The sequence below is a fragment of the Amblyraja radiata genome, chromosome 3 (assembly GCF_010909765.2).
Source record: "Amblyraja radiata isolate CabotCenter1 chromosome 3, sAmbRad1.1.pri, whole genome shotgun sequence".
NCBI classification, from domain to species: domain Eukaryota; kingdom Metazoa; phylum Chordata; class Chondrichthyes; order Rajiformes; family Rajidae; genus Amblyraja; species Amblyraja radiata.
Genome location: NC_045958.1, coordinates 40,866,417 through 40,892,926, shown reverse-complemented (window position 1 = coordinate 40,892,926; position 26,510 = coordinate 40,866,417). Strand labels below are relative to the sequence as shown.

Sequence of the window (26,510 nt, the reverse complement as noted above, 5' to 3'; positions counted from 1 at the left end):
CGCCTTGACAGCGGATGGTTCGACTGCCCCGACCGCGGGAGAAAAGGAGGGAAGAAGATAATACATTATTGCCTTCCATCACAGTGTGTTGTGGTGGATGTTTATGCTAATTTTTATGTAGTTGTGTGTCTTGTTGCTTTTTTGGTATGACTGTATGACAAATCAAATTTCTTGTATGTTTTTACAATTACAATTATTATTTTTAGATAATTTTGGATTAACGTCAATAGTGGTAAACCAATCCCATCTGGAAAACTGCTCCTAGTCACTCGTCAGCAAAAGTAATGTCCGTCTTAAACTTTAGTTGCATTTAGAACTATTTTAAACACGGAGTAACCCACTATGAGAACTTGTTTCATGATATTAAGTACTGAATTGGGTGGACTGTTCGCACCGTGCGCCTACGACAGCAGAACGAGGAGGAATGCATTTGATTTACACATAGTTTCCACTTTGTATATCGATTCCAGTTTTCGTGTTTATATTTTTGAAGGGAAATATCCCTTTTCCGCGACCCTTTGACAGCAGAAACAACCTGCTGTAGCGCATCTCCATTGGGGTGGTGACGGGCGCGATGACGCGGGGCGGGGGGGGGGCGGGGCGACAGTCCGCAGGTGCACGGTTCGGATCCGCCTTCACTCCGCAGATATCCGCCACGGAGCGCGCTCGTCGTATCATTAGATACTGGCCTTCACCGCTGTTGCCCGCCCGTCAGCCGTGGTTCACTTTCATTCCGGTGGCTGCCAGCTCCGATCCATTTTATCTAAGATTTACTGTTCAAATAGATTTGGATTCGGTATAATTTCATTAAATTTCTCTTACCTTTGGCCAGACCCCGTTGCCGAGCTTCCCCCGTTGCCGGAGGCGCCGCTGCCGGCGGCTGATGGTGGGCCTGGGCCTGGGCAGCGGGCGGCGCAGCGCGCGCTCCACGCCGCCGTTGCTGCTGGTGCTGCTGCTGGCGCTGAGTGCGTGCATGGCCTTCCTCGTGCTCACCTACTGGCTGTCGAGCGCGCGTAGCGCCGAGCTGCAGGCACGCGTCGCCGTCCTCAACACCGAGATGCGGCGCGTGGCGTCTGATGTCGGCGTCGCCGAGCTGGCGAAGTATCAGCTGCAGGTGCAGGTGCAGGGCCAGCGGGAGGAAGCGGAGCAGCAAGCGCAGCTGCACCAGCAGTATCTTCAGTCGGAGATCCGCGCTTGTCACGATGCAAAGGTAAGGCTCAAAAGGACACAAAGCGCCGGAGAAACTCAGTGGGTCAGGCAGCATAGAAGATAGATCCAAAGTGTTGGAGTAACTCGGCGGGTCAGGCAGCATCTCTGGAGAAAGGGAATTGGTGAAGTGTCGTATCGAGACACTTCAGACCGCATTAGACAGCATTTCTGGAGAACATAGGTAAGCGATGTTTAGTGTCTTCCTCAGACTCTTGAAGCATCCCGACCCGAAATGTTGCCTGTCAATGTCCTTCAGCGGTGTTGCCTGACCCGCTGAGTTACTCCAGCACTGTGTGTTTTACGCAAGACCCTTCATTGATTATTTGTGGGACTAAAGGTTTGGAAGGAGAAAAGGGAAGAAGTAAACGACACGTCACGAATGTTAATGAATGAAAACAGAAAATGAATAAAAGCAAACAATGTCCATCAGGCCAGGCAGCATCTGTGGAGAGAGAAACGGTCGAAATTTAAGTTTGATCAAAGTGCTGGAGTAATGCAGCATTTCATTCTTTCCTTTCGGTACATATCTCTATACTACTAAAACTCTTCGTCTTGTTTGTGGATATGTGTGTCAATTTGGTTGATTTTCCTATTTTCCAATTTTCTTCCAAACGCTAGGCCACAGCTTTCCCATTTCACACATTCTATTCAAATTTTCCCCGTCAAGGCGATAAACATCTGCCCGTCGCATTCCTACCTGTATTTCTGAACTTTTTAATCATTTAAAGTTTTAAAACCAGCCCGAAAACCCACCCATTTTGGAAAAAAACCTGAGTGATGTCACAATGCACTCGCAAGGCAGGAAGGGGCACTCCAGGAGGGAGGGGCACACCAGCGCTCGCGTGGCTAACGATGTTGACGGGGAGGGTGGTGCTGGAGCTGGAGTGAGGGCCGAGCCCGGGGTTTCGGTTGGGACCGGGGCCGAGAAAGAAGCCGCCAGTGGAAACAAGGATAAACCTGGGTCCAGGGTCAGCGACGGTGAAGTCAGAACCTGCACTGGAGCCCAGGCGACGGCCGAGCTGACGGCTGGAGGCTGCCGCTGGAACCAAGAACGAGCCTAGGTCTACAGCCAGGGCTGGTTTGAGTACGAGAACCAGGCCCAGTTCCAGGCCCTGGTGCTGCTCTACGACCTGGGTAGGTCCTGAGGCAGTGAATGGGAGTGGGGAGGAGGATGAGGAGGATGGAGATGGGGTTGGGTCTCTACCGCCCTCCCTCTCTGCCCCTCTCTATCTCTACCCCCTCCCCCTCTCTCTACTCCCCTCCCTCTACTCTCCCTCTCTACCTCCACCCCATCCCTCCGTCTCTACCCCCCCTCCCTCTCTGCCACCCATCTCTCTCTACCCCCTCTAGGGAGTGGTGAGTGATGAAATATTGCGTTCGGGGACCAGCCCTCCCATGTGACGCCGCCCCCCCCCCCCCCCCCCCCCCCCGCATTGGCGGACGGGACAATTAAACGTTCCTGACATGTAATTGTGATTCTGGGTATGTATAATTGTCCAGTTCCAATAAATAGAATTTGGCCTGAAATGATTACTCTGTTTCTCTTTCTGCAGATGCTGTCAGAAAGTGTTTCCAGGATTTAATGTTATTTATAAAACTTCAGAGTTTATCTTGGTGTAAATTATAGTTAACAAAATGGGCAGATTTTTGTGCATAATTTCAATATAATTTGCTAATGAAATCTCCACAAAATTTTGTATATTTAACTCTTATTATTTATTGCCACTTGGATACAAAAAAATATAATTGCCCTGACGTCAACTCAACTGTCCATCCTAGCTTTGGGGAGTTAATCTGGAGTGCTAATCTTTTTGTTACTCATTGGTTAACTCTGGATAGGTAAAACATTTGCATCTTTTCCTTTTTGTACACAAATATATGTTGATGACTTCCATTTTAGTATAATGTCTAGGTGGGGCATCGTCTATTAATATTCATGTCTAACCTGTTTTACAAATGATAGATATCTGATGGATAGTACTGTATTGTTATAGCTGGTGAAAGTATTTTTGTTGCTGTGTATCAATAAGAATAATGTATTATGATTTTAAAAAGTACACAAGTGCTGGAATAACTCTGCAGGTTAGGCAGCATATCTGGCGGACATGGGTAGGGATGTTTTTTGTCGAGGTCCTTCTGTTGACCCATTGCCCTGACCCGATATGTTGCCTATTCATCCTAAAATGCTGCCTGACCTGCTGAGTAACTTCAGCATTTTGTTTTTTTTGTAAACGAGGATTAGACCTTGTGTCTAATGCATCATATGAATGGCCTAATATACAAAATGCACCACACCCTGTAAAACAGTGATCTACGGATCTGTGGAATTCAGTGCGTAACTGAACGTAGAGGGTTGGACTCGTTTTCCAGGCCATCTTCACAAAGTTAGTCTTTACTCAAGATGGCAATGTAACCGAAATAGTGCTCTAAAAATATATTTTAAACAAACTCACTTGATTGTACAATCCCATGACAGTCCAGAACAAAATAATTAACCATTGCTCAACTTCCTCTTGATTTCTGACTTTTTGCTCCCAGAACATCTTGAAAGCTTTTGTCAAGGAAGCAGTTAATAAATTTTGCCCTCAGAGAATTGACATGCTGTTCTTCAGTACCAGTGGTGCTGTATATGTGGAGTTCACACGTCTTCCTGTGACTGGCTGGATTCTCTCTGGGTCTCCCATTTCCAAGGGGTTGAAGGGTTGGTAAGTTAATCGTGAACTCAGAATTGCACCCAATTTCACGTGGTAGAACATGGTACAAGAGCATAATAGATATATGTTGCATCTTTCTAATCTTAAAACCATCCTAAAGTGTACATAACCAACCAAATACATGCAAGATCCCTATGTCAGGACTGAGATGAGGAAACATTTTTTTCACCCCGAGAGTTGTGAATCTGGAATTCTCTGCCACAGAAGGCAGTGGAGGTCAATTCACTGGATGTTTTCAAGAGAGAGTTAGATTTAGCTCTTAGGGTTAAGGGAATCAAGGGATATGGGGATAAAGCGGGAACGGGATACTGATTTTAGAAGATCAGCCATGATCATATTGAATGGCAGTACTGGCTCGGGGCCGAACGGCCCTGTTTCTATGTCTGGTAATTATCGTAGTATGTTTCTATGTCTGGTAATTATTGTAGTACAAACAAGCAATTTTAGTTTAGTTTTGAGATATAGCGCGGAAACAGGCCCTTCGGCCCACCGAGTCTGCACCGCACATTAACACTATCCTACAGACACTAGGGACAATTTACACTTGTACCAAGCCAATTTACCTACATACCTGTATGTCTTTGGAGTCGGAGAAAACCCATGCGGTCACTGTGAGAATGTACAAACTCCGTACAGACAGCACCCGTACTCAGAATCAAACCCAGGTCTCCGGTACTGCAAGCACTGTAAGGCAGCAACTACTGCTGCGCCACCATGCCGCCCTGTGCATTTGTGCATGCTTTCACTGTTGTTGACCTAAGGTTAGATGTTAATTAGAACAGCTCGAAATACTGGATTTCTTTGATTATGTAATACAGGTGCGCAACCTTTTATCCGAAAGCCTTGGGACCAGACACTTTTCGTAATTCGGAATTTGTCGGTCTTCGAAATGGAATTTTTTTAGCGTAGATTTTAATGGCTGGCTCAGTGGTAGAGTGCTCGGCTCATATCCGCAAGGTCGCGACTTTGCGCCTTGATCCCGGCAGTTCCTCGGTCGCGAGTTTGAGTCTTCAATGTAGTGTGTTGAATGAATTCCTGAATTTGTAAATGTGACCGCAGCATTGAATCACCTCTCGCACTCATGTCACCCTAGCGGGGCTACATGCCCTTAGGCGGCCTAAGGCGACATTTTCACACTCTTATATCCGTGTGCAGCAGAGGCGACGTGCGTTTGGCGCCAAACGTGAGCTTTGGTGTGCAGACGACATCCTGGAAAAAATGTTCGGTTTCTTCCAGGTAGGCGATATACCCTCCCGGGCAATATACCCTCCAGTTCTCTTTTATGAAGGGGATTTAGTTCCCCTTTCTTCCAGGACCGACTGGAGGTTCCGCTGTCACCTCTGCGGGCCGCCCTCGGTGAACGTCCTGTCTCCCTGTCCCTGGGATAGTAGGGGGCGATCAAACAGCACAATACCCCCCTCCCCCTCCAACTCCAGAGGAATCCGCTCCCCGATGGGCCGCTACGGCGACAAGTGGCAGTTCGCCCACAGCCCGAGCTGCGCGACCCCAAGAACAAGACGTACCTTGCACACCATCAGCTTCTGCCCATACGGGGAGCGTGTTCCTCTGGAGTTGGAGCGGGGCTGGGCTGGAGTTGCTGATCTGGGATCTCCGTGCTTGCAATGGGCCTGGGGGTCGGTGTCCCGATGAGGGGGCTGTGGGCGAACTGCCACTTGTCGCCGTAGCGGCCCATCGGGGAGCGGTTTCTGGTGGTCCTGATGTCTCTGGCCAGTTTGCAGTTTTCCTCTGGAGTTGGAACGGGGCTGGGCTGCTGCTGGCTGTGGGTCTCTGGGATCTCCGTGCTTGCAGTGGGCCTGGGGGTCGGTGTCCCGTTGGTCCTGACGTCTCCGGTGACTGGCACTGACCTGCTAGCATCGCTGACATGAAGACAGTGCAAAGCCCCCGCGGCAGTGCAATGGGCGGGGAGCTGGAGAGGGGAGGGAAGGGGTCACACACATGGCCGGGAAGCAGAGGGGTGTAGGTGGGGTGAAACTGAAGGCAGCGACAATCTGCTGCTGCTGCCTGCCCGCTGAGTTAAAAAGTTCCCACGCAAGACTCACGATACACTGTGTATCGTGCTACCGTGGGAACTTTTTAACTCAGCGGGCAGGCAGCAGCATATTGTCAATTATTAACCCTCCCGCGCAATATACCCTCACCTTCTCTTTTATGAATGGGGATTTAGTTCCCCTTTCTTCGAGGACCGACCGGAGGTTGCGCTGTCACCTCTGCGGGCCGCCCTCGGTGAACGTTTTCAAGGACCTTTCTTCAAGGACCGAAAAAATGTCCGCTATATGGAGGTTTTCGTTATTTGGATCTTCGGATAAAAGGTTGTGCACCTGTATTGAGAAAAATGCCCCATCCAAATCCCAATCATAAAATGTGTACAAATATTTTCCTCAAATTGGGGGTTGAGCAGCACAGTGGCATGGTACAGCTGTACCATGCAGCTCCAGCAACCCAGGTTTAATTCTGACTGTCTCAGTTTCCTCTGGGCATTTTGGTTGCAGCCCATGTCAAAGATGTTTGGATTGGAAGATTTAATGGCCATTGTAGATTGTTTAGGATAGAAAACAAGGACAACTTACCGTTTAACGTTAAAAGAGGACGACAAAGAGCTAATTAGAGAGTCAGTATAGGACCATTCTTTGGAAAGCTAACCAAAATGTCACACATGTGACCAGATGTCATCACATAAAGTAATGCATTAAACATTATTGTGTGATTAATCTTATTCATTGCTATTTTCCTACCCACAGAACTATAATGCATGTCTTCTAAAGATATGAAAATTCTAGCTTTTTAAAATTCACAGTTTGTAACATAAAACTGAGTTATGAAAAAAATGCTTCCGTGTGAGATCACACACGTGACCAGTCATAGTTGACCTCTGACCCGAAACAAACATTGTCAGCATAACAAAAAATTCACTTGATAAACTTTGAAAAAATATGAATCGTATATACAGTACAAAACAATATACCTGTAATGCTTTCAGAATTAGAAGAGATGTATTCCACAATTTTTCATATATTTGGTCACACACATTGAGCAAATTGTGTCATGGGCACGAGAATTAGTTTGTTTTGAGGTGGCCAAGATGATTGAGGGTAGTAGATGTTGTCTGCATGGACTTTAAGGCATTTGACAAAATACTTCATGCTAGGGTTTCAAACGTTTCAAAGGTCTTTTATTGTCACGTGTACCAATTAAAGTACAGTGATCCAGAAGACTAAGATGCATAAGATTGATGGTGACATTGTAGTTCGTCTTCAGAACTGGCTTACCCATAGAAGTCAGAGGGTAGTGGTGGTAGTGTATTATTCAGTGGAGTTCCACAGGTATCTGTCCTGCAAACCTCTGTTTTTTGTGATATAAACAAATGACTTGTACATAAATGTAGATGAGTGGGTTAGTAAGTTTGCAATCAACACAAAGGTTAATGGCATTGTGGACAGTGAAGAAGGCTGTCAAAGGATACAGCAGGATATAGATACAGTTATGCATGGAGAAATCGCAGATGGAGTTTAATCTGAGCAAGGGAGAGGTGTTGCACATTGGGAACTTAAATGTAAAGGGGTACTATACAGTTAGTGGCATGAGCCTTAGCAACCTTTTGGTACAAGGGGGCCTTGGAATTAAAGTCCATAGCTTCCTGAAAGCTGCTACACTAGTAGATAAAGTAGTAAACAAGTTGTATGGTACGCTCGCCCTCGTCAGTTGGGCCCCTGAATACAAGAGCCAGGAAATCATGTTTCAGCTTTATAGAATTTTGATGAGGCTTCATTTGGAGTATCGTGCGCAGTTCTGGTCGTCCATTTGCAGCAAGGATGTGGAAGCCTTGGAGTGTATACAGAAGAGCTTTACCACAATGCTGCCTGGATTAGCAAGGACTTGGACCTATTTTCTAATTGCATTTTGTGCTGATGTCTTATTTCAACAGTGTTTTCTGCTTTGTTTGATTTGTGTGTGATTTGTTTTGGGTGTTGTCTGAATCGATGTGCCTGTGTTGATGCTACAAGTAGAATTTTCATTGTACTTGTACCCCGCTAGACCTGTTCATGTGATAATAAACTGAACTTGACTTGAGAATGGGACGATAAAAAAAGAGGAATTTATCAAGCACCGTAAATCAGATTTATTTGAAGCTTAAAGCGGTTTTCATTGGATTTTTATGGCCTATTGCTTTGTTTTATGTTCCTTCCTGCTCTAATGTCAGGTTATATTTATTTATCTTTTATTATTTGTAATATATTTTTTTATTAAAGGTAATCAATTACAATGCTTCAAACAACTTTATATCAAATTAATTCAATTTGCATTAAGTAAAACACTAGTAATACTTATCTACTGTTTTTTTAGAAATAATGATAGAGAAAGAATAGAGAAAGAATAAATCATTAAGAGAGTGATTAAATAATAATTTGATTATATATAGGAAAGAAAAGAGAAACGAAAAAAAAAAAAAAAAAAAAAAAAAAAAAAACATTTTTAGTAACCACAATATGTATTATTAATAACACTACTACAAGTGATAGTATCAATAAAGACATATATGTAATTCCAATATAAAAATGAATTATTCTCACCAAATCCCGCAGGGTGCACGTCGAGCTGTGTTGCCAAGAACAGCTACTTCTCTAAATACTGTATATATGGAGACCATATCTGTTCAAAAGAATTATACTTGTCCAATAGGACAAATCTAATTCTTTCCAGATGTAACGTCTCCATCATCTCTGTTGCCCACATTTTGGTTGTGGGGGATAATGTTCCCTTCCAAAATTTCAATATGATTTTTTTTCCAATTATTAAACAGTAATCAAAGAAATTTCTTTGATTTACTGTAAGTGATAGATGTAAATCCGGAATTCCAAATATTATTAGCTTTGGGTTAGGGTCCAATTTAACTTTGATGACTTCAGAAATAACTTTAAAGATTTCTGTCCAGTAATAATTCAATTTAGGACATGTAACGAAACTATGTATTAAATTTGCCTCTGCTTTCTTGCACTTATCACAAATAGCGGAGAGATTCGGAAAAATACTATTTAATTTAGTTTTCGAATAATGTAACCTATATAATACTTTAAATTGTATCAGTATATGTCTGGCGTTTAATGAACACCGGTGTATTCGTTGTAGACTTTCTTCCCAGTTTTCTTTTGTTATAGCCAATCCCATTTCATTTTCCCATGCTTGACGATATACTTCCGTTATTGGATTCTCCTTATCCAAAATGATGTTATATATATAGGCTATTAATTTTTCTGTATTTGGATATAAATTAAACAGTTCATCTAACAATCCTGCTTCTTTATTTTTATAATCTTGTGTATTGGATTTAATATAATCTCTAATTTGTAAATACCTAAACAAATGTTGTGGAGACAATCCATAAATATCTTGTAACTCCTGGAATAAAAGAAATTTTCCTTTTCTATACAGATGTTCTATCCTTGTAATTCCTAAATCATCCCATTGTTTAAACCCCCCATCTAATATAGCAGGTTTAAACGATGGATTATTCATAATTGGTAATCTAAATGAGAGATTATCCAAGTGTAGAGTCTTAACTATTTGTTTCCAAATACGTCTATTATTATATATTATTAGGTTGTCTTTATAATATTTTTTTTGTACTTCCGTTGGTGCAAAAATTATCGAACCTACATTGAAAGGTAGACAGTCCTCCTTTTCTATATTTAACCATGTCGGTTCATGATCCATATTTACCCACCAGAAATTCATATTCTTAATCTGAACAGCCCAAAAATAATATAAAAAGTTGGGAAGTGCTAATCCTCCATTTATCTTAGCTTTGCATAGATGTTTTTATTTATTCTGTGATTTTTATAATCCCAAATAAAGCTATTGACAATATTATCAATTTTTTAAAAAAAAGTTTTCGGAAGAAAAAAAGGAATAGCCTGAAACAAATATAACAACTGCGGTAGAAATACCATCTTTATGGCACTTATTCTACCAATCATGGATATAGGCAGTGTTTTCCAATATAAAATATTTTTTCTAAGTTTATCTAATAGTTGAGGATAGTTGGATTTTATTAATGAGTTATGAGTTTTAGTTACGTTAATCCCTAAATATTTAAGTTTGTCTGTAACTACTTTTAATGGGTATTGTTGTAATGTATTAAGATTTATTCCTGTTATTGGCATAATCTCGCTTTTATCCCAATTAATCCTATACCCAGAAAATGCACCAAACTTAGTTATAATGTTTAGCAGGTTGGGAATACTAATTTCCGGTTTTGTAATATAAATCAAAACATCATCTGCATATAAAGAAATTTTATTAATTGTTGTATCAGTATTATAGCCATATATTTCAGGTTCAGATCTAATTTTTTCCGCCAATGGTTCTATCACCAATGCGAACAATAAGGGTGATAACGGACATCCCTGTCTGCATCCCCTAGAGAGTTTGAATTTGGCTGATAAAATTTGGTTAGTCAAAATTCTTGCCATAGGATTCGAGTATAAAATTCTTACCCATTTACAAAATCTATCCCCCAATTGAAACTTTTCCATTATATTAAATAAATACATCCATTCCACCTGATCAAACGCTTTTTCTGCATCTAGTGATATAACCGCTAGTTCCGTATCTCGTATTCTTTTTGAATATATAATATTAAACAAACGTCTGAGATTATGGGATGAGTAACGTTTTGGGATAAAACCTGTTTGATCATAATGTATTAATTTAGAGATCACTAAACTTAATCTCCTAGATAAGACCTTAGTTAATATTTTTTGGTCTGTATTTAAAAGGGCAATCGCTCTATATGATCCAGGATCTTCCAAATCCTTATCTACTTTAGGGATGAGTGTAATTGTGGATTCATTTAAAGATTCTGGTAATTTTCCTTGGTCATATGCATATCTATACATTATTTGTAATCTTGGGGAAATCAGATCTTGAAATTTTTTATAAAATTCTGCACTCAGGCCATCTGGGCCCGCTGCTTTTCCGTTCTTAAGCGAACTAATTGATTCTATAATATCTTTTACTGTTATTTCAGCATTTAACAATTCTCTACCTTCCTGATCTAAGCTATTGATTTGACATTCTTGTAAAAATATTTCCATACTATCTGTTTGTCCTGTTAGTTTTGACGAATAAAGATTTTTATAATATTGTAAAAATCTATCATTAATATCTTTTGGAGTAATTAATATATTTCCATACTCAGATCTAATTCCGTGTATCATCTTCTCATCTTCTAATTTTCTAAGCTGTCGTGCTAGTAATTTTTGTGGCTTATCTCCAAATTCAAAATACACTTGCTTAGTTTGTTGAAAAAGTTTAATCACTTGATTAGAATATATTTTATTTAATCTATATTTTACTGATGCAATTTTATTACTTAACTCTTTGGAAGGCTGTTTTATATTTTCATTATCTAGACGTTTTATCTCATTTTCTAAATTTTGTTCTATTTTTCGATTTTCTTTATTGAGATGTGCTTGTGCGGATATTATTGCGCCACGCATGAATGCCTTAAATGTGTCCCAAAATAGTGATGGAGAAGTTTCAGGATTATCATTAGTTTCAAAAAATAATTTAATCTGATCCATCACATATTTACAACAGTCATTGTCCTTTAATATCTGAGGGTTAAATCTCCAGGTAGTAGTTTTATTAGATATATCTTTTAATTTTATCTTAAATGTTAATGGCGCATGATCCGAGATGATAATATTATGATATTTTGCATCATACGTAAAGGGAAGTAATTTAGAATCTATTAAAAAATAATCTATCCTCGAATAGGTTCCATGTACGGGCGAGAAAAAAGAATATTCTCGTCCGGATGGGTTATCTAACCTCCAGATGTCTTTAATATTAGATGTATTGATAAAAGCATTTATGAATTTACTTGATTTCGAGGCAGCTTTCCTTTTTGCGGATGATCTATCTAGATAATTATCTAAAGTACAATTTAAATCACCTCCAATTATTAAATTGTGTTGAGTGGATATAGGAATATTATTAAATATTTTCTTAAAAAATAATGGATTATCAAAATTAGGGGCATATATATTCATTAAAATTACCTTTTTTGAATATAATTCCCCTGTAATTATTACATATCTGCCTTCTTTATCCTCTATAATAGAACTTTGTATGAAAGGTATACCTTTGCGAATAATTATTGCAACTCCTCTAGATTTATGAATAAATGTAGAATGATACACCTTAGAAATCCATTTAGCTGTTAATCTATGTTGAGCATCTTTTTTAAGATGAGTCTCTTGAAGGAAAATGACATCTGTCTTCAATCTGTTCAACTGAGCTAATACCTTTCCCCTTTTAATTGGTTCATTAATGCCTTTTACATTCCAACTGCAGAAGGTTACTCCATCACCCCCAGTCTTCACCTTTATATCATGCATTTTACTATTAGGGCGGCTTTTTTTGGAGTAGCCTTCTTGACTCACCCAGCTCCCCGTTGCACCCGGACATCAATCCAATGAGAATTTCTTTCCACCTTAATCCACATCTATGTCTTCTTAAACTAAATACACAATATCCTTCACATCTACATTCAAATAATATATAATATAAGATCAATAAAAAACAAAAACAATAAGAAATATCAATAATAAAAAAAAAGTAAAGGGTGTTAATAGGGTGCTCAGAAAAAAAAGAAACTACACTTGTATAGTGTGTAGTATGTGAAGGTGAAAGCCACGCTAACGTGGCCATTAATCTAAAGACTTCCGTTTTTTTAATAAAAAAAAGATGTTGATTATACCAGCTCCTATCTCAAATGCTATATATATTGGGGTGGGGTACTAACTTTATATACTTAGTACTTAGTAATTATTTCTATTATTCATATTACTATTTGCTAATTACTAATATCAATTGTATTTAATACTATAATATGTAATACTATTATCATGGAATAATCAAATATTTTCTAATAATTAATACAGAACTACTACTAAATGCCCATTATTCCACTTCCTTCTAAGTGAGTATTTCATAACCACAGGTCGATGATAAAAGTTCAGTCCTCTCCTTCTCCCTCGGGTTCTTCCTCCGCATCTTCTCTCTCTTCATCTTCTGGCTTCTGCTGTATGCCTCGGGCGAATTTCAATGCTTCAGTATGCTTAACGAAACGATATTCCTTGTCATCATAAGTTACTCTCAGTATTGCTGGGTACATCAAGCCATATCTCAGATTCTTAGTATTCTGTACATTCCTCAGAATACCTTTTGTTTCTTTAAATAGAGCTCTTTTCTTGGCCACTTCTGCAGGGAAGTCTCTAAAAATACTGATGTTGTCTCCCTCGTATTTCAGGTTTCTCTTTTTTATTATTATCTTCATCATTTCTTCGAAGACATGGTCAAAGGCCACTTTTACAATCATTTGTCTGGGCGATGAACCTATCCCAGGGGCCCGTCTTAGAGCCCTATGTGCACGACTCAACAGGGGTTCATGATCCAAATTCAAAATATCCATTAAAAGTTTTGCAACAAATTTTCGAGGATCTTGACTCCCCTCACGACCTTCGCTCAGACCAACTATACGCAAATTTTTACGGCGTTGGCGTCCCTCCAGATCGATACATTTCTCGTTTGTTTTATGTAATAATTCTAAGAGGCGTTTGTTCTCGGCACGGAGTTTTTCGGTCTCCTTAGTATTCACTTCAGCAATTTTAGTTAGCTATCTTTTATTATTTGTGCTATAAGAATGACTGATTCTGAAATATACAGGACTAAAAATAAAATAACACAGTCTATATCTATCTCCAGAGTTGAAAAGAAGCATGGAAGTAGATAAAGAAACTTAAGAACTGTTGTTCTCTGATGTTAATTTCATTATTTTCCTTCCAAAAGGACATTAGCTAATTAATGTTTTTTATATGGAAAACGAAAAAGATCAGAGATGCAAGAAATCTGAAATGCTGGGAACACATGGCAAGTCTGGTAGCATTTGTGGAAAGAAACAGTAAATGGTTCAGGTTGAAGACAGAATATATTGTTTTTTGTTTCATTGGCTCGTATTAGAGTCCGCTGTGGTTCAGTTGGTATTATTGCTGCAATGGAGCCTGACTTGATTGTGGGTTCAAGTCTCGCAGTTTTCATTCTAGTACAATACTTAAGAAATGTGCTACTGCCTTTGGATGAAATTTTAAACCAAGGCTGTGTCTGGACCACCATTTCTTCCTCCCCCCCCCCCCCCCCCCCCCCCCGGTAAAATATCCCACGGCATAATGTCAAAAGGAGTAAGCAGAGTTCCTCCCCCTGTCAAATTGCAGCCAAAAAAATATATTTTGTTGATTGAGGGATATGTGTTTTGAGCAAATTTGTTTCTGTGTTTCCCACAATATGTTTCAAATGTATTTAACTGGTCATAACGCAGTTAACATTTCGAGATTGCTTAATAGGTTGAGTAAAAGCAAGATTTTGGCATTTGTCAATGGAGGTGTTCACAGCACATATTCCATTGCATGGCGTTGTAAAAATGTTCAGAAGTAGTCATTCACGGTCTTGGAGAAGAAGAGATGGAAAGAATACAAGGAATGTGCAATAGAGTCGACATCAATTTGTCCAGGTGACACAATGTTTGGTGCTGGTTGAGGGTGGGGAATGAATGCAAGTTAATTATCAATTGGGAGGCTTGTAAATAGAGGAAGATGAATGAATGTGGAGATTAAAGAAAAATGCTGGTACTGTGAAATGCAGAACACAGCAGCTGGTAATATTCATAAACCTGTTGGGTGGGGTGTCTTGGTTCTGTTCAATATGTAGAGCAGCATTTCTCAACCTCTTTACCCTTGCGGAACCCTTGAAATAATTTTCATGTCTTAGGGAACCCCTGAGTTGGGGGTTGCCATTTTGAGATCACCATTTTGACTCGCGTCACAATGGCAATCTCTGGTGTCACAACGGGGACCCGTCAGCCGCGCCTGTGCTGTTGGGGAGGATTGCCGGGCCGCGATCACAATTTTAACATTCAGCGTTGTGTATAGGTGAGTGCTACTCGGGGAATATTGCTTTCGGGGAGGGGGACCCAACAGATCCACGCTTGGTCTAGTTCAGGGGTGTCAAACTCATTTTAGGTCACTCATTTGGGCAAAATATGACCATGCGGGCCGGATCAGTTGTGCGTGCGTGCTCCCACCGATTTTGTCACCATCGTTCTTTCAACCTGCTCTCATGCGTCTCAGTCTCTGCTATAACTACAAAGTGTTTCACTTTATGAATTTTGTTTCTTATGAAGAAGATTGCCTAACAAGCATTACTTTTATGATTGATATTAACTTGCGGTTGTAGGCTACAAGAAAGTGGTGATGAGGGAGAGAAAAAACAATGCTATTAACAACGCTGGCATCCAAGAGAGACTGTTGTGGCCTCTCCCGGTCATTGTGGGTTTCTGGGACGATCGGGAGACTGGGAAGGGCCTAGAACAGAGATGCTTTGCGGTCGGCTGAGCTCTTTCCTCCGCCATGTTGCTCCACACAGTGTAAAGAGAAAAGTATCCACCACACAGCCCGCACCGCAATAATGTTGTTTGTTTTTCCTCACAGCATAAGCGAGTTCGGTATTCCGATAAACGTAAGGAATCATGGGATTTGTCAAAGGTCATTCACAATGAAGAAAAAGCGAATGAAACGCTAGCTAAAACTGTGTATAAATTCTTATCTTTATTCATAATTTATGTGTAAAAATATATTTATTCTGAGGAACGGGGTGCCGTGTGGTCACATTATAGGAAAATTGTAGTTTCTGAGTCGAATTTCACTATTCTGCTCATTTCAAGGCAATGGAATTCTTCAGCCAACCCCAGCCGGGCCAACCGACAGCCCCGGACCAACGACACCAGCGGCCCCAGGCCCACAGCCAGCGCGGAGAAGAAGCGTTACTCCCGCCGGGCCAACCGACAGCCCCGGACCAACGACACCAGCGGCCCCAGGCCCACAGCCAGCGCGGAGAAGAAGCGTTACTCCCGCCGGGCCAACCGACAGCCCTGGACCAACGACACCAGCGGCCCCAGGCCCACAGCCAGCGCAGAGAGGAAGTGCCAACTCAAGCCCAACCTCACTCCCCGACAGACCGGGGACCGCCAGCCAACCCCCCCCCCGGCGCTGGTGAAAGCTGAGCACCAGCCATACACATACTGCAGCAACTCCGCCTTCTCCCAGCCCAACACCTCTGGCCGCCCCCGGACAGGGACAGGACACTCGGGAGGGGACGGGGACGGCCCAGCAGCAACTCAACAGCGTCCTCAGACCCGGGTCCGATCTCACTCACCAAACCATAAAGCAATAAAGACGACAAAATAATCTTAACTTTTATCAAAGGAACAATAATACAACTATTTCATAGTTTGAAAACAGTATTTACCTACCTAGAAGAATCAAAGCTGGAAAAAACTGAAGAAATGAAGGTGTATGTACACAGCTCCACTGCTTTCCAACAATGTTTATGCATAGTGGACCTTTGACCTGGGCATGCGCAGTCGGAATACCAAATTCGCTTAATAGAACCCAGCACCCAGCTGGTTCTGGACTCCCCCAACATTGGGAACATGTTTCCTGCCTCTAGTGTGTCCAAGCCCTTAACAATCTTATATGTTTCAATGAGATTCCCTCTCATCTTTCCAAACTCCAGAGTGTACAAGCCCAGCTGCTCCATTCTCTCAGCATATGACAGTCCCGCCATCCCGGGAATTAACCTTGTAAACCTACGCTGCACTTCCTCAATAGCAAGAATGTCCTTCCTCAAATTAGGGGACCAAAACTGCACACAATACTCCAGGTGTGGTCTCACTAGGGCTCTGTACAACTACAGAAGGACCTCTTTGCTCCTATATTTGATTCCTCTTGTTATAAAGGCCAACATGCCATTCGCTTTCTTCACTGCCTGCTTCACACCCCGTTCCTCTTCACTGCCTGCTGTACCTGCATGCTTATTTTCATAGACTGATGTACAAGGACCCCCCAGATCCCGTTGTACTTCCCCTTTTCCCAACTTGACGCCATTTAGATAGTAGCCATTTAGACACTCCTGGTCTAGTTCATCACTATTTCTCGCGGGACCCCTAACGACCTCTTGCGGAACCCTGGCGTTCCGGGGAACCCCGGTTGAGAAATGCTGATGTAGAGCAACAGTGTTGCAGCAGATGCAATGACTCGAGTTCTTGACTTCCTGTCTTCCTGACTTACAGTGTTCAAGAATCTGAAGAAGGGTTTCGGCCCGAAACATTACCTATTTCCTTCGCTCCATAGATGCTGCTGCACCCGCTGAGTTTCTCCAGCATTTTTGTGTACCTTCCTGACTTACAGTCCTGTTTGTGTGGACTTTGTATGTTCTCACTGTGATCATGCTGTTTTTCTCAAGAGTGCTCCAGTTTCCTCCCATATCCCAAGATATGATGGTTGGAAAGTTAGACTTTTACTCTTTTTCAGACTTTAGAGATACAGCGTGGAAATAGGCTTTTTGGCCCCCTGAATCCACGTCCACCAGCGATCACCCCATACACTAGCACTATCCTACACAGGAGGGATAATTTACAATTTTTTACCAAAGCCAATTAACCTACAAACATGTATGTCGATGGAATGTGGGAGAGAACTGGAGCACCCGGAGAAAACCCATGCGGTCACGGAGAATGTGCAAACTCTGTAGTACCCGTAGTCAGGATCAAACCTGGGTCTCTGGTGCTGTAATTCTGCAACTCTACCGCTAACCACTGTGCCACCTTGGCTACTGTAAATATTTGCCCCCGATGTGGGCGGGTGGTAGGAGAACTGGGGTGGAGATGATGGGTATGTGAGAGAATAGAATATAGGGAAATTTGATTGATGAGATTGTTTTAATAATAATAATAATAATAATTTTATTTATAGAGCACCTTAAAAACAATCATAGTTGCAACAAAGTGCTGTACATCACTAATCACTGACAAAAAAGTTAATACACACCAATAATAACAATTAAAAGATGGAGTAAGTAAAGATATTCAAAATAAAGAAATATTAAAAACACTAAAAACAGGAGCAAAGTCTCATGCATGGTCAAAAGCCAGGGAGTATAAATGTGTTTTAACACTGGCTTTGAAGATGGACAGTGAGGGGGCCTGTCTGACGTGCAACGGCAGAGCGTTCCATAGTGCCGGAGCAGCAACAGAGAAGGCTCTATCCCCTCTGAGCTTCCACTTAGACCTCGGTACCTCCAGGAGCAGCTGACCTGAGGCAGGAGCGTATGGGTGGAGCAGCTCAGAGAGGTAAGGCGGGGCGAGCCCATTCAGAGAATTAAAAACAAATAACAGAATTTTAAAATGAACTCGAGAGTGCACCGGGAGCCAGTGGAGGGAGGCCAGAATTGGTGTTATGTACTCCCTCTTTCGAGTTCCAGTTAAAAGGCGAGAAGCAGCATTCTGAACCAACTGGAGACGAGCCAGTGAAGAACGAGCAACTCCAAAATAGAGTACGTTACAGTAATCCAGCCTAGATGTAATAAAGGCATGGATTACTGTCTCAAAATGCTGCCGCTCGAGAATGGGCTTCACCTTTGCCAGCTTCCTTAAGTGAAAGAAGCTGGACTTAACCACCGCGCCTATTTGGTGATCTAACTTAAAGTCACTTTCCATCCTAAAACCCAGGTTCAAAACTGTCGGCTTCACATACCGTGACAATGGACCTAAATCAACAAATGGAGGTTCACGGCAGCCATTGGGATCAAATAAAATCACCTCTGTCTTCTTTTCATTAAATCCTAGAAAGTTTAGGGCCATCCAGGACTTAATGTCCTCAAGACAAGACAGAAGTGATTTTACAGAAAAGGCGTCTTCCTTCCTCAGTTTTGGTGACCAGCAGAGATTTGATGGGTGGAATATTGTCCTCTTCCTCCCACTTCACAGTTTTAAAATGAGATCAGAATGAACAGACTTTTGTGTTAATTTAAATAACAAATAACAAATAGTATTTCAAATATCTAATTTTTGACTCTTTTTCTTAAAAAGGAGAATCTGAATAAGAACATTACGAGTAGCACAAAGATTATACAAACACTGCAAGGTAAGTCTATTTCTTGTATGTAAATTATGAATGAGAAAGATAATGAAACAATCAGGGACAAAGTAATAACTATGGAAAAAATGTTCAGTTTGATTGAAGCTGATGTGAGTGCTGTCTGGCATTTAATTAGTAGTGTTAGGATTTTATGGTTGACATACATTTTTAGGTTTATTTTAAATGGATTGTGTTGGTAGGTAGCAGCAAAGCTAATTAAGTGGGTGAACATCCTCTTAATTAAGGGGGTGGGGGTGGGGGAGAGAGGGAAGGGAGGGGGAGAGTGAAGGGGGGTGGGGGAGAGAGGGAAGGGGGTGGGGGAGGGATGGGAGAGGGGGAGGAGAGGGGTGGAGGAGAGAGGTGTGGGGGAGGCGAGGAGGGAGATGGGATAGAGGGGGAAGAGTGGATGGAGTGGGGAGGGGGAAGGGGGTGGGGGAGAGAGGGAAGGGGGCGGGGGTGGTGACAGGGGTGAGGGAGGGAGAGGGGTGGGGTAAGGGGGAGAGAAGTGGAAGAGTGGGGAGGGGTAGGGGGAGTGGTGGAAGAGGGACAGAGGGGAAGGGGGCGGGGGAGAGGGGGCGGGGGGAGAGAGGGAAGGGGGTGGGGTAGAGAGGGAAGAGGGTGAGGGAAAGGGGTGAGGAGAGGGAGAGGGAGGTGGAGAGGGAGATGTAGAGGGGTGGGGGAGGCGAGGGGAGGGGGAGAGGTGTGGGGAAAATGTACCTGTAAGGGGAACTGTTAACTCACTTTTGATAACTGTTTTTCATCCAAGAACAATTTCAACAATTGCAAAGGGGGTATGGCCAAATAAATCAAAAGTTGCAGGATCTGCAGAAAAAGTTAACCTATGATATGTAAGTATATAAATCCTCTTGCACAAAAAAATATTGTGATGAAGCAGCAAAATCAAAAACATTTGTGTACTATCTTCAGTATGGATAATGTCCTGAATCTCTGTATAGAAAGCTGATGGGAAATTGATGTGCAACTTTAATCAGTCTTGTTGTTTGCTCCTTTGTTGATTTTGGTGCTTGCTATATGCTGCATTAAGCAGGCTAATGATGCACACGTGAAAAGCTCAGGCTAAGAAACCATTACCACAGTTTGTTCAAAATTATGGAATGATCCCCCAAACACTGAAGAAATATAAAATATAAAGCATCTTTGCAGATGTACCACTCACTTTTACCGCCCACCTTACCCAAAGTTATAAATGGTGCTTATTATCTTGGCAGTATGATGCATGGCCCAATGAAATGAGGGATTACTAGACTTAGTGGGACCCATCGGGTCCGTCACACTGGAGGCCTGGTCCCCCAACGCAACCCATTCCCAAACACAATATTCCATCACTCACCCGTTCCCCCAACACAACCCGTTCCCCAACGCAATATTCCACCACTCACCCATAGCCCCTAACTGCGCAGGAGCGGCTAATTTCTTCTCGGGGGGATGTGTGTGGGCGTGGGGTTGTAGGAGGGGGGGATGTGGGGTGGGAGGGGAGGTGTGTATGTGGGCGGGAAGGTGTAGGTGGGGGGGAAGGGGGGTGTGGGGGTAGGGAGGATGTGGGAGGGGGAGAGGGGTGGTGTGTGTAGGGGGGGTTGTGGAGGGAGGGGTGTGTGGGTGGGGGGGTTGTGGGGGAGGGGCATGTAGGCGGGTGAGGGAGGGGTGTTTGGGCAGGGGGAGGGGGGTTGTGGGGGAGGGGTGTGGGAGCGGGAGGGGTTTGTGGGAGGAGACTGGTGTGGGGGAGGGGGGGAGCTGGCCTCTGGTCAATATTAATATTGACCAGAGGGGAAGGGGCTGGAGCTGGCGGTGCTGGTCGTTCTCCTCAGAGTCTCCATTTGGCGACATCTCGTGCCGCTTCTGTTCCCTCCGAAAATTGTGTCCGGTTGGAGACCTCTTCTGGCCATCCATAGTGTCCCTCAGCTCCAGTAAAGATGCGATGGCACAGGAAGGGTTGGACCGTTCCGGGGAGTAACAGGAGAAGGGACCAATCCGCGCGGCGCTGACTGGCAGGAGAGGAGATCGATCTGTGCACGCACAGTTTTTAAGATTTTTATACCTTGTTGACTTATGTAATATTCCACCAATCGGAACAAAACTTGTTGCACTTGCAGTACAGGCGATCGGTGAGTGAGCTTGCGAAAAATCGTAGCGCTATCAAGTACTGTTTTTGCGCAAATAGAAACAATGCACTAACAGGAAGAGCACAAGATCAGAGTTTTAATTATGTATAGATTTATTTCCAAGGGAATATATTACTTAAATAGAATTTGGTAATTACTACAAGTAAAATTAATGATTTTCTTTTTATTTGACCATTTAGTACTCAGTGCAGTAATCAGATAAATGATCAAAAAGAGTTGTATGAAGAACAGATTAAGGTGCTAAACAGGAGACTTGCTGATGCCACAAAGCTCCAGACTGGAAACCGAGACACTGAATCAACTGATCAGACCAAGTTATTGGTAAATACATCATTATATATATTTTGACTATATCCTTGCCTATCTGTTTTGGGGCAAGATGCAGAATGGTGGTTCTCTACATTTTCCTTACCTAACTGCTTTTTTTGTAAATAAATGGTAAAGTGGTAAACTGCAGAGTTATTACATAATCTAAGCTGAATTATAGTGGTATGTTTAGTGTCAAAAGATCTGTTGACACTACTGCTGAAAATTGCGGTGCCCATAAATGTTTTTATTAAACATTGGGTGCTAGGTAGCAAGCTTGTGGTCTACTTTCCTGTAAATACGCTCCTAAAGATTACCCCCCCCCCCCCCCCCCCCCCCCCCCCCCCCCCCCCCCCTTAGTCTAGTTCAGATAAAACACTGAGTCAAGCACTGGAACAACTAAACTTTATTTTGGTTGAACAACAAATTCCCCTATATGATATCTAAACCACCGCGGGTTTGATCCTTGTCTCTGCCTGGCCAAGCCCTTCAGCCTTGTGCAAGCAGAAGGTTATGCAGTCCCAAGCGCCTTTCCAGAAGATTGACACCGATCTAAATTGGGGCTACCTTTTATAGGTCAACTAACCTTGAGGGGCCGAACTATATAGGGGTGGTTCCCCTTACATACTAATCATACATATCAATTACATCAAAGTATTATTGACAGTTCCCCAACCCAATTACAAAGAGTCCCAAACAATGTTTCTTACAGAAGCTTCTGGAAGGAAGTCAGTTTAACAGAATAATGCAACATTTACCCTGGAACATAAACAATTCAGCGGTACACAAAAATGCTGGAGAAACTCAGCGGGTGCAGCAGCATCTATGGAGCGAAGGAAATAGGTAACGTTTCGGGCCAGCATCTGCAGTTCCTTCTTAAACAATTCAGCCATGGCTTCACACTCTGGCCAATCAACAAACAGCAGGATAACTGTCTTGCAACATTATTTACATTATTTACAATTCCTTTGCAGTAATCCAATCAAACTCGTGCATTTACAATACCTTAGAGTTTCTCTCCAAAGTTCTCATACATACTATCAATTTCAAAGACATTTGGACCTTCCTTATCTGAGGTATTGATCTTGGAACGACTTCCCGGCACCAGCTCGCAGCCTGTGGCTTCTTACACAGAAAGGGTTAACAGTCCTTGTAAATGCATGAATCCTCTGCTTTATTTTGGCTCTATTTTGGCCAGGATTTACATAGCCTTCAGCAATTGTTTTGCCAGTCCCTGTTGATCACTTTTGGGATTGCAATGTGATAAGAAGCCAAGGCCCTGGTGAATTTTTTGTCCCGTGTCAATGTTCTGTCAGAGATGCCAGGCACTACAATTTAGTACTAAGATTAAAGCAATATTCACCATGAGCAAGTTTACAATTATTAACTCTTCAGACTTGAACCGTTAACTGTGTGTACTTAATGGTTGCCCAGACTAATACCCAAATATTATTAGTATTCCTGCAGTTTGGAGCAATTTTGATTTTCTTTCTGACCCTTTGCTAAGCTAATTAATAACCCTGATAAAGGTAAATCATGTCTGACGAATCTTATAGAATTTTTCGAGGATGTAACTAGTAGCGTGGATAGGGGAGAACCAGTGGATGTGGTGTATCTGGACTTCCAGAAGGCTTTCGACAAGGTCCCACATAAGAGATTAGTTTACAAACTTAAAGCCACGGCATTGGGGGTTCAGTATTGATGTGGATAGAGAACTGGCTGGCAAACAGGAAGCAAAGAGTAGGAGTAAACGGGTCCTTTTCACAATGGCAGGCAGTGACTAGTGGGGTACCGCAAGGCTCAGTGCTGGGACCCCAGCTATTTACAATATATATTAATGATCTGGATGAGGGAATTGAAGGCAATATCTCCAAGTTTGCGGATGACACTAAGCTGGGGGGCAGTGTTAGCTGTGAGGAGGATGCTAGGAGACTGCAAGGTGACTTGGATAGGCTGGGTGAGTGGGCAAATGTTTGGCAGATGCAGTATAATGTGGATAAATGTGAGGTTATCCATTTTGGTGGCAAAAACAGGAAAGCAGACTATTATCTAAATGGTGGCCGACTAGGAAAAGGGGAGATGCAGCGAGACCTGGGTGTCATGGTACACCAGTCATTGAAAGTGGGCATGCAGGTGCAGCAGGCAGTGAAGAAAGCGAATGGTATGTTAGCTTTCATAGCAAAAGGATTTGAGTATAGGAGCAGGGAGGTTCTACTGCAGTTGTACAGGGTCTTGGTGAGACCACACCTGGAGTATTGCGTACAGTTTTGGTCTCCAAATCTGAGGAAGGACATTATTGCCATAGAGGGAGTGCAGAGAAGGTTCACCAGACTGATTCCTGGGATGTCAGGACTGTCTTATGAAGAAAGACTGGATAGACTTGGTTTATACTCTCTAGAATTTAGGAGATTGAGAGGGGATCTTATAGAAACTTACAAAATTCTTAAGGGGTTGGACAGGCTAGATGCAGGAAGATTGCTCCCGATGTTGGGGAAGTCCAGGACAAGGGGTCACAGCTTAAGGATAAGGGGGAAATCCTTTAAAACCGAGATGAGAAGAACTTTTTTCACACAGAGAGTGGTGAATCTCTGGAACTCCCTGCCACAGAGGGTAGTCGAGGCCAGTTCATTGGCTATATTTAAGAGGGAGTTAGATGTGGCCCTTGTGGCTAAGGGGATCAGTGGGTATGGAGAGAAGGCAGGTACGGGATACTGAGTTGGATGATCAGCCATGATCATATTGAATGGCGGTGCAGGCTCGAAGGGCCGAATGGCCTACTCCTGCACCTAATTTCTATGTTTCTATGTTAGTTAATCTCATTCAGCTTTGTTATTTGGAACTGAAGAATGTTTTAAAAAAAAATCAAAATCTTTTTAATTTAGTTTTCAGGCCATAACAAAGTGCAAAGTTGTCTATTTGTTACCGACAGAGTGTATGAAAAGAATAAATAAAAAACAACTTATGCTAACATATAACAAGACAACAACAATAAAAGAAAAATGAGATACCAAAAATAATAATCCCTCCCCAGTCACTGCCAGTGAGCATATGCAAATATCAGCCTGTCACAACAATAATCCACGATAAATGAGTGGTTAGACTGTTAAGCTGTTAAACTGTACTTGATGATCAAGCATTTATAAAGTCTGGAATGCATTTAAAAAAGGTCCCCACGCTTTCTGAAACCTTCCATTTGAATGTTGAAGTGAGTACCTGATTTTCTCGAGCTTTAGGCAGGACATAATATCTGTCAGCCATTGTGTATGAGTGGGCGGGGTAGGTTCCGTCCACCTGAGCAGGATTGTTCGCCGAGCCAGAAGAGAAGCAAAAGATATAGTGCGGCGTTTATCTGCAGTTAATCTAACCTCACCAGTGACCCCAAAAAGAGCGATTAGAGGCTTTGGTTCCAATTTGATGTTTAACACCTGGGATAATGTATGAAAGACCTCTAGCCAGAACTTGTTAAGGCTGGGGCATGACCAATACATATGGATAAGAGAGGCTTCAGAAATTTTACATTTAACACAGAATGGACTAACCTCGGGGTAAAAGTAGATAATTTGGCTTTTGAGATATGTACCACTTTGAATTGAATCAGACAGTGACAAGCACATAGGTGGAATTAACCAGTTTAAGAATGGAACTCCATGTATCTTCCGAGAGAGAGGAGCCCAAGTCTTCCTCCCATGCTGCCTTGAGCTTGTCCATGGGGGCGTGCCTTAGGTCCAACATCCTGCCATATAAAGCTGAGACAAGTCTATTCTGAGATGGATTTAAAGAAAGAACTGTATCAACAAGGGTTGTGTCTGTTGGTATAGAAGAGCTGGGCAGTTTATAGAACACATATGTCTTGTTTGCAGGTATCGGAAAAAAACTGCTGGAAGATTGAATTTGTTGCTTAATTGTTCAAATGATGCTACAGTATTACCCATAAGCAGGTCCTTGAAATGCACAATACCCTTCCTATGCCATTCTTTAAAGCCAGGGTCCTGAGTTGATGGTTTAAAAAGTTGGTTTGATGCAATAGGGCTCAGTAGAGAAAAGTTATGCAACCCAAAACATTTCCTGAATTGAACCCATATCCTCAAAGAGTGTTTAACCACTGGATTTTTTACAGATTTAATTGAGGGGAGTGGAAGTGAGGAACCAAGTAGTGCAGGTATGGACATATTATCATCTGTGTGTAATTCCATGGCTACCCAGTTGGGGCAATCGGGCTGGCTGAAAAAAAGACCAAAATGCAAGGCAGCGCAGGTTAGCAGCCCAATAATAAAAGCATGTTAAATGTTAAATGAAGAATGTTAAACAAGTCGTTAAAACTGTTGGCATATTGAGATGAAATCTCCAAAACTGGAAGTAGTTTCATTATTTCCATGGGTGATGGTGAACAGTTGTAGGGAGAATAACAATGGAATTGGGGATCATTCAACAAATTATAGGCTGATGAGCCTCGCATCAGCGGCAGGGAAGCTTTTGAAGAGGATTCTTAGGGATAGAATTTACTAATCAGAGACGGCAAGGCTTTGAGTGCGTTTGTTCATATTTTTCTAGTTTTTTGAGGAGCTGATGAAGGTGATTGCGCATATGGCTGTGTATGTTGTCTACATGAACCGTAAGGCATTTGACAAAGTTCCTCAAGGTTGGCTGATCCAGAAGATTAAGATGCATGGGATCCACATTAACTTGGTAGTTTGCATTCAGAATTGGCTTACTCATAGAAGATAGGGTGGTGGTTGAACAGTGTAATTCTGGTTGGTGGTCAGTAAACAGTGATGTTCCAAGGATTCAGTGTTGGGGCATCTGTTTCTCATATATAAACGACTCGGATGAACATGTTGCAGATGACACAAAAATTGGTGGAATTGCAATCTATGAGGAAGGTTGTCAAACAATACAACAGAATATAGATCATTTGAAGAAATGGGCAGAGGAATGGCTGATTGAGTTTAATTCGGGCAATTATACACGTTGGAAGTTCAAATGTAAGAGGAAAGTATACTGTTAATGGCAGCACCCTTAAGTTGAGTTTATAGGACTTGATACGACAATCCCTACTATAATTGGCACCTTCTTAATATCTTGAGTGG

The 26,510-nt window shown here is 42.3% G+C and overlaps 1 protein-coding gene and 2 long non-coding RNA genes across 5 annotated transcripts in view; 2 read left to right on the top strand and 1 right to left on the bottom strand.

The window, feature by feature from the left end:
• Positions 1-612: 612 nt before the first annotated feature.
• golm1 (golgi membrane protein 1) overlaps positions 613-26,510 on the top strand; it is a 42,526-nt gene continuing 16,628 nt past the window's right edge. The window contains exons 1-5 of one of the 3 annotated variants that reach the window (XM_033017674.1): positions 625-833; positions 866-1,210; positions 18,928-18,982; positions 19,743-19,824; positions 21,297-21,438. In XM_033017674.1, coding sequence (XP_032873565.1) covers positions 884-1,210; positions 18,928-18,982; positions 19,743-19,824; positions 21,297-21,438 — 606 coding nt within the window. In that variant the 5' untranslated portion in view covers positions 625-833; positions 866-883. Of the gene's footprint in view, positions 1,211-18,927; positions 18,983-19,742; positions 19,825-21,296; positions 21,439-26,510 lie in introns of all 3 variants that reach the window. The other 2 variants (XM_033017676.1, XM_033017675.1) reach the window with 2 other exon arrangements.
• On the top strand, positions 6,504-6,875 carry LOC116970947. The gene is made up of 2 exons (XR_004411362.1): positions 6,504-6,590; positions 6,784-6,875. It is a non-coding gene; the product is annotated as an uncharacterized LOC116970947 (long non-coding RNA).
• Positions 13,947-15,682, bottom strand: LOC116970946. Its single transcript, XR_004411361.1, has 3 exons — positions 15,651-15,682; positions 15,372-15,378; positions 13,947-13,957 (listed from the first exon to the last, which is right to left on the bottom strand). It is a non-coding gene; the product is annotated as an uncharacterized LOC116970946 (long non-coding RNA).